Source organism: Atractosteus spatula, chromosome 6, assembly GCF_055471065.1.
Source record: "Atractosteus spatula isolate fAtrSpa1 chromosome 6, fAtrSpa1.hap1, whole genome shotgun sequence".
Taxonomy (NCBI): domain Eukaryota; kingdom Metazoa; phylum Chordata; class Actinopteri; order Semionotiformes; family Lepisosteidae; genus Atractosteus; species Atractosteus spatula.
Genome location: NC_142711.1, coordinates 62,532,435 through 62,544,782, shown reverse-complemented (window position 1 = coordinate 62,544,782; position 12,348 = coordinate 62,532,435). Strand labels below are relative to the sequence as shown.

At 45.8% G+C, this 12,348-nt stretch overlaps 2 protein-coding genes across 4 annotated transcripts in view; one reads left to right on the top strand and one right to left on the bottom strand.

Moving 5' to 3' along the window:
- Positions 1–1,161, top strand: part of cul1b (cullin 1b) — a 41,101-nt gene extending 39,940 nt beyond the window's left edge. Inside the window, exon 22 of the mRNA XM_088918428.1 lies at positions 421–1,161. Within this exon, the coding sequence (XP_088774554.1) occupies positions 421–501 (81 nt within the window). The 3' untranslated portion in view covers positions 502–1,161. The remainder of the gene's footprint in view (positions 1–420) is intronic.
- Positions 1,162–4,275: 3,114 nt separating this feature from the next.
- Positions 4,276–12,348, bottom strand: part of ezh2 (enhancer of zeste 2 polycomb repressive complex 2 subunit) — a 29,350-nt gene continuing 21,277 nt past the window's right edge. For 2 of the 3 annotated variants that reach the window (XM_088919167.1, XM_088919168.1), the window contains 7 exons: positions 12,110–12,235; positions 11,466–11,644; positions 10,500–10,595; positions 9,796–9,877; positions 9,626–9,706; positions 9,417–9,501; positions 8,185–8,692 (listed from right to left, as the gene is read on the bottom strand). In XM_088919167.1, coding sequence (XP_088775293.1) covers positions 8,632–8,692; positions 9,417–9,501; positions 9,626–9,706; positions 9,796–9,877; positions 10,500–10,595; positions 11,466–11,644; positions 12,110–12,235 — 710 coding nt within the window. In that variant the 3' untranslated portion in view covers positions 8,185–8,631. Of the gene's footprint in view, positions 8,693–9,416; positions 9,502–9,625; positions 9,707–9,795; positions 9,878–10,499; positions 10,596–11,465; positions 11,645–12,109; positions 12,236–12,348 lie in introns of all 3 variants that reach the window. The other variant, XM_088919166.1, reaches the window with a different exon arrangement.

Below are 12,348 nucleotides of genomic sequence, written 5' to 3'. Positions count from 1 at the left end.
TTCTTCTCTTTTCAGCATGCAATTAACCTATTACTTGTTCCTTTATGGAAGATTGTACTAGCTTGTTTTTTTTTTCCAGACTGAACCGTGCATTGGTTTTGAGTTTTTTTTTTTTCCTCCCCAAGGTGTGAAATGTGCAACACGTTTTTGATTCTGTGCGGCTTGGTGTAGCAGATATTCCGTATTTAGACATGAATACATCTGCAGTAGATTACGATTTTGACTGGGGCTGCTTCAGTGCTCGCTGTTGGAGCCCATGCCGGGAGTGAACACGGGCAGGCTGGGTAGGAGGGAGGTTAGAGTTGTGGCATTGTCTATTATTAACGTCCTTGTGGAGTGAGAGGTCTTCAAACTGTTGCTCTCTCCTGCCTTTATTTTTTTTTTGCTCATTTCCACTTTTCTGTTTTTTTTCGCCCCCAGAAATGCATCGACATACTGATAGAAAAGGAATATTTAGAACGCGTCGATGGAGAAAAGGATACCTACAGCTACTTGGCTTAAATGTTTTTTTTTTTTTCCTCCCTGTTTTAATTTTTTCTTTTGTTTTTTTTTTTCGAAGTGTCTGAGTAATAAACTTCATTCCTTTTGACATTCGGCCAGCGTTTAGGAATGTGAGCACAGAGTGGGAAAGAACGGAAGAGACCGCAGTCTGAATCTCCGTTTGCAGCTCGCTGGGGCCACAGAGCCGGATCTCCCTTTAAACTCCGAGACTGGGGAAAGCTGCCAGCCAGTGTCCGAAATTCACACCCGAACTGCTCAGGATCGATCTCTGCATTTTAATGTGTAAATATGGACACAGACCTCTACTCTTACCTAGCGAACTCGACATTACAGACCGGATCCAAAAACCACCTGCGTCAGGGGTTGCATGCTACTGCCTATCTGCATATAAGCAAAAACTAAAACATGAAATTAAACCGCTATGAAAAAGAAAAATGACTGCTGCTTTTAGTGGCGGTTGCAATTTAAGTTAAATACATTTAAAAATAAAAGTAATTTATGAATGCAATTTTGGCAGCACTTTCAGAGAGCATACTAGAGTGTGGGAATGGGCCCTTAGAGCTGTGTGATCTGCATTGTTACCTGCTACAAGAAAAACCATTTGTATAGTGGCGTTCATTTTTTAATTGTGTGAAAAATAAAAATTAAAAGTTTCTGTAAGGTTGTTTTCCTCTCCATTCTTCTGAATGGCTGGTGGGTTGTTCTTTAAAGGGGACGGGAATCAGTCATTGAACACTGGAAGGGAGCAGTAATTGTCAGGGGTACCCCTGGGGGGGGGGCTTGGCCTGGCTCTTCCAGACGAGCTGTGCAGCTGGGACCTCTTGCCAGATGAAGAAACTGACTGAGCAGCCTGGCGCTGAGGTGACTGTGCCCAGCGGCCAGAGGGCGTTCCCTTGATCAGCAGGGTGGACTGCGGCCTCTCAGGGGTTTTTTTGTCCATTGATTTGCAACAGGCTGTTCAGCAGGTTCAATCACAGCACAACTTCTTTATGAGGAAATCTAGTGCTCAAGCAGCCATTCAAAATTGCTCAAATATATGGTCAGTCATGAATAACAAAATATATAAAGTATATTAGTAATTAGTAAGGTATATGTGCCTATTAAGTGAATGTGAGTTTTCCTTAAATGCTCAGTATACTGTATTAATATGTATGGGTAATGTAATTAAACAGCATGAATTCTTATTTAATTCTGTATGCAAGTGCAAAAGCGCTTAAAAGCATACGCCTCGTTTCGCGTTATTGTAGTAGAAATAATATCACGTGCAGTCTCGTCCTTGCCCCATTTACCCCTCGCTCGCTCTCAATCCTGCCTGGCCGACGAGGGCTTGAGGTGGAAGAGCAGAAGGGTGTCGAGTCTCTCTCGCAGTCGGCGCACAGCGGGGCCGTGAGGCGGATCGCTTCCCTCCGCCTGCCCGGGTGCCCGCTGACCCGCACGGGTTCCGCCCGGTTACACGGCTCTGTGGTGGGAGCGCCGGTCAGCTGGCTGCTACAAGGTCGTAAGACGACTTGGTTTTAGTTGCTCCATGTTGCTGTTGCTTTAATTAACGTCAAGCCCAAGCATAAGTACGTTATCATGCAAAGGAGAGGCGAACCTTTAACCGTAGATGATACAAGCTGTAGTAGCGGGTGAGCCGGTATAGTGGTGGACCTGGTGAAAGGAGAATGTGGCTAATTTATTTGAGCCTGCTGTGTAGTATATTAGCTTAATCAAGACCGGGAGCTTGTCCGGCGGAGCTGGGTTGTGCGCCACAACCCCATCACCACTGGTGCGAAATTAAGAGCTTTTTTTTTTAAAAAAAAAAAAACAACAAAAAAAAGCCATCAACTTGTATTCCCGTTCCCGTCCGGCCAGAACTTGTTCAGCTCAATCCTGCGCTGCCCCCTTGTGATCAGCCCACTCTCGTTACTGTGGACCCCAGCGCAGGGGCGGGTCTTACCTGTGTCCCCTCCCTCCATCTTCCTGTCGGACCCCCCCCCCCCCCGATGCATTCAGCCACCCAGCGGGGACGTCTCTCGCCCCGACAGCAGGGTCCCCAGCAACGCAGCACCACGGAAAGCTCTGCGCTTCAGCCGCATCCAAACCCTCCTGCAGCAGGTTACTGAGCTCTCGCGTTGAGCTGGAGCCGCAGGAGCAGCAATCGCATTGCTGGTGAGTGGCCGCGGAAGGCGGGTGCCCCCTGCCGGCGGAACAAGGCAACAGCACTCCCCGCCGAGCCAAGACTGAGCCATTCGACACGTCGACTCCAGAGCGAGAGGACAAGAGTAGGTCTCCCAAGTGCGTCCTAGACTCACTCTTAACTTTAAATGCGTTTGCATTTATGAGCCCTAAAATGTAATTTTTTTAAAAAAAAACATTTATCATACAATTGAATCTGGAAGTTTCTTGATGTTAACAAAAAAATATTTTTTGCTCAAATATTTTTCTTTTTAAAGAACTGAAATTGAAACGTTCAGAATTTCTGTACAAATCCATTTCCATGTCTTTGCAGGAGTTTTTTTTTAAAAAAATATATATTTCAAGAAGTCTTTCTGCTGTTGGAACAGGTCATGCCAATCCTTGAGGCTGAACCTTAATCACGGCACCCTGTCCAGTTTAGCGGATGAGCTCAGTGAAGCAGGACAGCCTGCGAAGTCCATGAGGGAAAAGCAACCGATTACGGCAAACTGAATCTTCGAAGTGCTGACTAAGGTCAGTTCATCATATCCTCACCCTGCTGTGCAACTTCACAGTTATCCCTTCAACTGCTGCTGAGGGAAGGTCTCTGAATGAACTGAAGGACTGCAGTCAGCACTGAAAAATTACTCTTAAATGAGACTTTGGTGCCACTAATTACTGTGGTTCACCAATCGCGAACTTCAAGATAGGCCTTATTCTATGCTTCTTCACTAACTCGCCTCTTCCCTGCTCTGGTCCTTTCATAAATGATGTTTCCCTTTACACCGTGTCTCACTGAAGTCACCCGTGCCAGCAAGCTGGTCGTTGCCATTCTGACCGAACTGGGTTTGCACTCTTGTACCGGTGAACTGCAGGGGCGAAGGTATGACTCCGGCTTCTCCTTTAACCCGCCTCACCGATACCACCTACAGCTCATCACGTAGCCCAATTTAACGAGCAACACTACTTCGTGGGGTTCTGCCGGGGTCGGAGCCGTTACAGTCTCACAGCAGCTCATAGATCCTCCCTGGTATCTTCCAGCCCCAGAGTAAAAAGCCCACGAGCGCCACCGCTGCAGAACCGCTCCATGACCTTTCTCGGAAAGAAACCCCGTGGGCATAACTTTTAAAGCTGGAATACTTCTGCAGCTTTCATGCCAACAAAGAGCCACTTCAGCCTTCACTTTACTCCAGCTGTCACAGCGGTACAGATGCAGAAGCACACAGAGATGTTGACTCGAACACAAACACAGGATTTACTCACCAGAAATCAGGAAATGCGTTCCATAAACATGACCTTCAGCTCAGTCCCCATCTTCTTTGGGCTGCAGAAAAATCTGCAAGGACTCTGAACTGAACAGCTTAACAAGCCGGCTGTAATGCATCGATACCTACTGTAGAGGTTACCGGACCAAGAGGTGGTCTGACCAAGAATTACAAGGTCGGTTTCAGGTCCACTTGAGTTATATTAATTGAACCAATTATTGCCCAACTAGTGTGAATGAATGGCTTGACCACTGCCAAGACCACTGGCTGAGAACGATGCCTTTCTATGACATCCCGCAGCACACTGAACACAAAAGCCCACCCCAAACCACATGAAATGTAGACTGAACGGTTTTTAGATGTTTGTCAAAATTCAATTTATTTAAGCAACACTACACCTGTAAACACTGTAAATCCAGCACCTTGTATTTAGAGGCATCACCAGTATCAGTGGTGGAATGGTTACAAAGGAATCTTCAATGAAAATCCTGAGAACAAACTGCTTAGATTTAAAATTACACATGACATTTGCGGAAATAAAGGGAGATTTACTATCTTGCATTGAAACGGGAATAAGTTAGAAATGTTATATTTCAGGGGGGCGGGGGGAATCGGGGATCTTCACAGGAATATGTGAATATATGAAAACTCTCTAATATCAAGACTAACTCAAGTTAGACTCTCACAGGAAAATAAAAGGCATTTAAATAAAATAACTTCAGGCTCAGAACTTGAAATTCAAACAGGTTGAAAACCTTCAAGACATTTGCACGTAACCCAGACATTACAGACCCCCATGACAGGTTCCTCACGTTCGTTAACAAATAGAGGAGTACCTCTGTCCGGTTCGTTGTGGCCTTGCCTGGGGAACACATCTCCAATATAGACAAGAGGTACAAACCTCAATATTTTTCCAGATATCAGGGTCTGAACATCAATGGAGAGACTGGCGAGACTGCACATCACCGCTGAAGCCACACTGTTCTTAGTCCGCTCAGCTCTTCTCCACTCCTCCCCAAGACTTATTTTGAGCTGGAGAAGCTGTAGCTGGACTCCCATACCGATCAAACGGCAGAGAAAACCAACGCCACTTCAAAACCCGCCGTAATACACTGACAATCCCGACAGTGCCTTGATAACCCTCTTGGCGCGGTGATCTTCCTCCTCCCCCGACGTTGAGCAGATGTTCAGTCCAGGTCCTCCACGCATTTCTGTTCCAGCTCAGTTCATTACCGGCTTAATGAGATCAATGTAGCAAGTCCCAGCTTCTCAGTTGCTGCAGCTTCAGCAGGACCTAGAAACCCCCAGAGACTCCAGACTCTCTGGAACCAGGAATGGGGACTCCTGCTCCACAGAGCAAGCAGGCTTATTCTCAAAGACCGCAAAGTTCAGATTTAAAACAAAATCAGACTACTTTGTGGGTTACGAGATTCTGGAGCAGGCTACCCAGCCATGTCGTTGAAGCCAATATCCAGCTGTTTCATGAAAGAAACCAGAGACAGATACTTAGATCAATTAGCTATAAACTCCCAAATGAGCTAGATAGGCCTAATGGCCTCCTCTCGACTGTAAACTTAAATTCTAATAAAAGAAATTCGGATCTCATCTTATTCCTGCAGGAACCCTACTTGCTACAGCCCATGATCAGTTTCAGCCCTGCTTTGGGGGCGACTTCACACACCACGTCTGCTCCAGAAAGCATGGTATTGAGCGCGCAGACCATGGCTGGGCACGCATTCACAGCTGCTCTGCTTGGACAGACCCGCGTGGCTTTCCGACAATGACCTGCGCCCATCCTGAAGGCGCCCGGAGCTTCAGACACAGGATGGCATGTACTTCCTCCACCTCGGCCCTGCAGCCCCCACACACAGCAGGGGAAGGAGGGAGAACTGACCTTGGGCAAAGGAGCCTGAATCCCAGGAGACCTGCTCTTAGGAAAAGCCACTGGGCCATTTAATATGTCTCGGGGATTCTTTAAGCCAGCAACACCCAAAGGGCTCCAATTAAGCCCATTAACTCATCCGGGCCACAACCGAAGGAGCTGAGCTGTAATGAAAAAACGCAGAGAGCAACAGGCCCAATGGGAGTTGTTCACCATGACTGACACAAAGCGGTCCAATTGTACACAGTTCATTCATGAAAATTACTTCTGCTCAAATGTATTCTTCTCAACAAAGTCCTGTGCAGAGTGACAGCGGAACATGAGCAGCACTTCAGAGTCATTCATAGTCTTTTCAGTGGCATTCTTCATCGCTGCCATGAACTCTCTGACAAACCCCTGCGCATTAAAATGGCTGGTCTGTGATGGTTTTCAAATGCATGCGGTTTTCTCCTTTGAAAACAGAACTCTGCAGCTCCAGTACCAGCTGTCCTTTTCACATCTTTTCAATGTCATCAGTCTAGTACCCCATTTACACTGACGAGCTGGGCCTGACCAGGGTAAGGTGATAAAAAGTCCTTATACTTATGTCCTGTTTCTACCGAGGACCCTCATGCATGAACCCAGTAAAAACATGTCTGAAAGTCTGACCATGGGATTCACCTCAACTATTAAAAAGCTAGGAGTTGTAAATACCTTAAAAAGCAAACAAGCACTAACTAGAAATATCCATTTACTTTTTATTAAGTAAAAACATCGCACACATGGTCCCAGCTCATGTGAAGAACTCGTATGGAAAAAATAACTACAACCGAAAAGGTGGGCTTTTTTCTCCCACTGTTTGTTTTTAATGCTGGACAAGTCCAGTCGCAAGTCTTAATTTAGAGCATAACTATTTATATACAGTTCTCAAACTCCTTTGAGTCATCAGTTCTTTTTAAATAGTGTGGTCTGCATATTGCCTCTAGCTATCTTTTAGCTACCTGTCTGTTCCACAGTAGGGCTTAACCCCTCCTTAATGACCTACAGCTTATGCAAAGTAATTATCATTTGTCGCTGTTCTGATTTATGATCTTTTAGCTTGGCAAAAAGGAATGGTTCGTGAGCCAAAACCTTGCCCCTCTGCTCTGCATCTTATCATTCTTAAGAAATCATTACATAGCTTGTCCCAGCACAACCGATTCCCATTTGTCCCTCGCGCGGTACCTTCAGCGACTGGACACCCCTCATCTTCCTTTTTCAATGGTTATGGGGGAAAAACAAAAAAAACTTCCAGTTCCATTGCATCGCCCCCTCCCATTACACCCTCGCAAATGCACAAGAACATGATTTGCAAGTTTCTATTTCCACCGACGTGCTTAGTCATTGGGTCACATGGCATGCCTCCAGAAGAAAACACGGAGAAGAGCTGTCAAAGTTTACGATCTGTTTTGTCTTGTATAAACGGCAGCTCAATTGGACTGTTGCGGTTTTAGCTGATCTACATTTTTTCCACAGAAAGAACGTTTTCTGCTGTGGGCTTGTTATTGCAAAGGAGATGGAGCGGCTAAACAGCTGCACTGATCTATTACCCATCTTACATTTCTGGAAACAGAGGAGTCAAACACTTAGTTCTAAATATTAGAAAAGATAAGTCATTAAAAAGTAAAACTGGAATTAACAAGCCGGATCCCACTTTAAAAAAATCAATACTAAACGTTTTTCTCAACGGCATACAAAACTCCAGCTACTCTCTTGACTGTTTTGGAGACTTATTATTAAAGGACCTCCATGCTTGGCTCTGTAATATTGTTGGTCATTTTTCTGTATAGTAAATTCCATTGTCGACCACAGACCAGCACGATTTCTGAGCAGGCTATGTGGCAATTTAAGTTAAATAAGAGTTTAAACCAGGGACAACTGCAATATTCAAGGATGGAGGCCTTTTAGCAATTTTTCCCAATTATGGATTATGACTAAAAAACACAGGAGATTTGACTTCGTATCCACATAAGTAATCCAAATAAGTAAATACCAAACAAGCAGACCAATTATATTACTAAACTATTAGTCCAATTAAGTCATTACTAGGTCCTCTGGCAGTGGAGTTACCCATCTCTGTTTAAAATTTTGCCTTGTAGTTCAAAAGTAAACCACACAGCTTGAAAGGAAAGGCACACAATGCCATTTTAAGGACCGCAACAGACAGATCTTTCTGGCGGAGAGCCGTGTGACCGCTGGCAGTGCCCTGCGGCCTCGCCGAGACAGGTGGTGCTCTGGGCAGGCCCGCGCGAGGCTACAGGGCGGATCAGAGCCGGACCCACGCGGTCCCGAGCCTGCCGAGAGCCGACCTAACCACGGGGTCAGTGTAAACAGGGTACTTACTCGAACCGCCACAAAAGTGCCTTTCTCCTCCTTTATTGGTGCAGGAAATGGCAGGATCAACATTTGAGAGCCAAGACAAAAAAAAAAAGAAAATCGCACAAAGTAGCATTACTGGCCTGACGCAGACCAGAGTCCGACTTGCAGTGTGTTCCTGCAGATGGCTGTAAACACTGGAATGAAGGTTCAAGTATTTTTTGTTAAAAATGGTGCCACATTTCTAGACTGATGCAACAACCCCCCAAAAAAAAGACCCTTTGACTGGAAGAAGAAGAAAAAAAAAACTTGCAGCTGTTTAAGGAGGGGAGGTCCTAAAAAAAATAATTCGGAAAATGTATAAATTACTATCAGAACCAGTATTCATATAACCCTACAAGCTCCATGTGTATCAAACATCCTTTAAAATGTACTGTGTACTAAAAATTCCTGAAAAAGGTAAGGCATTGGCTGAGGAGGAGGTAGATGGGTTCATGGAATCTCCATTTCTCTTTCAATACCCACATACTTGAGAGCGTCTGCTTGGCTGTACCTGAAAACAGGGGGGAAAAAAGCCAACGTAAGGAAGAGGGTGTTGTATAAAAGCAGGATTTTGCTAGTATCCAGGTTTGGAAATGGATTCAAGTGTTGAAGCCTTGATGTGTCGCTTTAAGAAACCACGGTGTCTGACACTGCAGAAGTAATTCTTTAGAGGCTTACAGAGGCCCTACAGTTTTATTGCAACATAAAATGCAGGGTTTTGATGAATTGAACATTGTGAGCAGTACTCCAACCCCAAAATACTGTTATGCTGCAGCTTTGGCCAATATATTTTTAAATATTAAAATTATACTGGAGTAACACTGTCCAAAGCGTAACAGGTAATAATATATTGCTGTATTTTATTAGGAACAAGTAGAGGTTTATTCTGTGCTGAAGAGAGAAGAAAAGAAAACGTTTCGGCAGTGGAGCCTTCGTTGGGTGCGAGCACATCCTTTACAGATGTTGTCGTTATAGTGCTTTTCTTCTCTTTTCAGCATGAAATAAACCTTTACTTGTTCCTTTGCAGCCTACGCATGCTGACACAGCTCCCTACTTGAACTATATCTTATTAGACTGTGTACTCAGGGCAGAAAACACAATTTTTACTCCTCTTTCAAAATTGCAATGATGTATGAGTACATTTAAATACCTTCTGTAGTTCCAGTGGCTAGTGATTGCATAAGAAAGGAAGTTTAGCCCCACAAATGAATTAGCACTTGCAGATTGTGCCTTACCTGTAGTCAAAGAAAAGTTCTTCACCCGTCTGTATGGCTCTCTTTGCGAATATACCTATTCTGTGATCTCCATTCACCATCATTACTGCATCAGAGGGAGAAATCTGAAGTCACCACACTTTGTCACTAGTCTACCGCCCTCTCATCAACTCAAAGCAGGTACATTCTTATTTATTCCACAGTACAAAAGAAAAAAAAACACCTTTTACCTTTTGCATAGCAGTTTGGGTTAACAGAGTGGTTGGCAAATCTAATCTTGTTGCCCTTGCGCGTCGCATCCACAACAAAGTCTGGGGGGAAAAAAAGGAGGCTCAACTGACACTCGTGAGGAGAGAAACCTGTTGAAAGAAGACTATAATCTAGTGGGATGACCACTCACCATTGTTCAAGTTGAATAAGAAGCTGCACATGTACTTATCGTACACTTTCCCTCGCCGGTCCGCTTCATCCTGGGAAATGATCTGCAATTCAAAAGTTAAAAAAGAGCACCTGTAAAGTATCTTCAAGTTCACATACAGATACACTATCGCTGGCAGGACACAACACCAATGTGCTTGCGCAAAATGTGAAATAGCAGTACAGCTAAAGGGTTTTGTTTAGTCCCTTTTTGGGTTTTAGGTTCAACAGGCACAGTGGGAAATCTTTATACAGCTCCTATGGCAATAATATACTCTACTATGTCATATATTGTCACCAGTAATCTGATTTTTTTAATCCTACATCTTTAACATAAAACGTGTTTTCCTTTTGCAATGAAGTGAACTATTTCTAAAGTAATTAAACTGATAACACACACTGGTAAGTTAAATACAGAGACATTCTCCCAGTGGGAAGTGTGATCATTGCATAACGCTGGAATGTGTTCCAGTCGATGTTGAATAATTAGTGTCTTTTTATTCATAGGTTAACTTCATGGTGCAAAAGTTCTGTATAACATTAAGAAAAGGTTTGAATACAAACAACGGTGCATTTACTGAAATGTTTCCGTATCTTTTAGGCAGATAGTGAGTCTGCAAAATCAGGACCACACGTCGATGTGCGCAAAACACAGCAAGGAAACCAGCCACTGAAGATGACACTGACCTCTCCGCAGTACTCGGAGATGAACTCGTTCTTCTGCACCGGCTCCTTGATGAAAATGCCCCACCCGGCCACGTCAGAGGGAGCCAGGAGCAAGTGCTGAAGCGAGAGAGAGGAGACCAGTGTGACTCTTCCCCCACCAAGACAGGACGCAGATACTTCCTCTGCAAGTTGCATTTACAATACAGCAGGTACCACAGAACCTAAAGAATATGTTCCTGCACAACAAAGCACTACATTTAAGAGACCCTACTTCATTGAACATGGAATAGTCAAGCAAAGCCTCTTTAGGGAAATTGAGAAGACGCAAACGTATTCTTAAAATCCTGAAAAAAATTCAAAATTAACTATATCTCTGTGCACATATATGACAAGTACCCCCATTCTTCAGGGCTTTCATTTCTCCAGAACTTGAGAAGCTGTAAGCTCCCTGCTATCTTTGGAATGTGCTCCAGAAATAACTTGGAAGCTTCTACAACAAAAACCTCTTAAATGACTAAATCAAATCTATTTGCTTATAAAGTTTGAGTTAGGAGCTAGCATAGGCTGCAAAGGAACAGGTAAAGGTCTATTCCACGCGGAAAGGGAGAGAAAAGAGAATGTTTCAGCTGTGGGGCCTTCTTCGGGTGTGGCAACCTTTTCTTCTCCCCTTTCAGCCCGGAAAATATTCGCTCACACCGTTTTAACCTTGGAAAACGGAACGACAATTTTGAAAAGGGGACCAAAGCATAACAATAGGGCCAACTGGGCATTTCAAATCAATACCACACTCCCCAGGAAACTCACGAGGCGGGCCGCTAGAGCTGCGGCATGGGCGGGCACCGGAGGATCCTTCCCGACACAGCTGGACGGGACACGTCCCGGGACATTCTTGACCAGCATGAGGCACGCGGGACAGACAACAGGGCCGCAAGGCCGCCAGCCCCCGGGAGCGCACGCCCGGAGGAGACCCCCGCCGACCACACCCACCTTCTTGGCGCCCCTCTGGATGCTGCAGTTCTTGCAGGAGACGTTCTTGCTGTCCCAGTGCTCCGCCGCCCCGCAGGTTAGGCACAGGTCGGGGTCGCACTCGCGCACCGCCAGGTAGCAGGGGCACTGCTTGGTGTTGCACTGGGCTTTGCAGCGGCAGCCGGGGAAGCGGTTCTGGCCTGCGGGGAGAGCAGGGCGGTCTCAGACCCACAGTGGAGCGGTCGGCCGGGCCACGGTGGCCTCCGCGCCGCTCCGCAGAGGGGCAGCGGCATCAAGCCGCGCCGGGAAACCCGGGTCTCGCACCATCGGTGCTGGCGCTACACAACAGGGGTGCGGGGGGGAAGGACTGGACACCCATACATAAGGTCAGCACCTCGTACCACCAAGCGCCAAGGCCATGTGGCCCGTCCGCGTGCTGCGCACACCGCGTGTAAAACACAACAGTATAACACCCGGGAGGGTCTTTCCCTCCCGCACATACATCGCGTCTTCGCACAGCGCTTCTCTCACGGCTGATCTCGTACCGCATGCCGAACACAGAGAAGGGCACTAGCTTTTACGGAGACCAGCCGTGTCTGAGGGCAGCCGAACGCGGGCACGGGACGCGGGTGTGAAGCGAATCCGACACTCTTGGCTGCACTCACATTCGGAGCTGCACTGGCAGAACTTCTCGCAGAAGTTTTGAGCAATGACACAAGGACAGGAGCTGTCGCAGGGCTGGCGGGGGTGATCGCAGGGCTGGTAGTTATACACGTGGTTCGAAGAGCCATCTGGAAGCATTCAACATTCAAGAGTTCACAGATTGGAGAATTTGAAGAAAGTCTATACAACACACAGACCTTTTTCTTTTTATAAGTAAAAATGTAAAGCAAGGTTCAGCGGT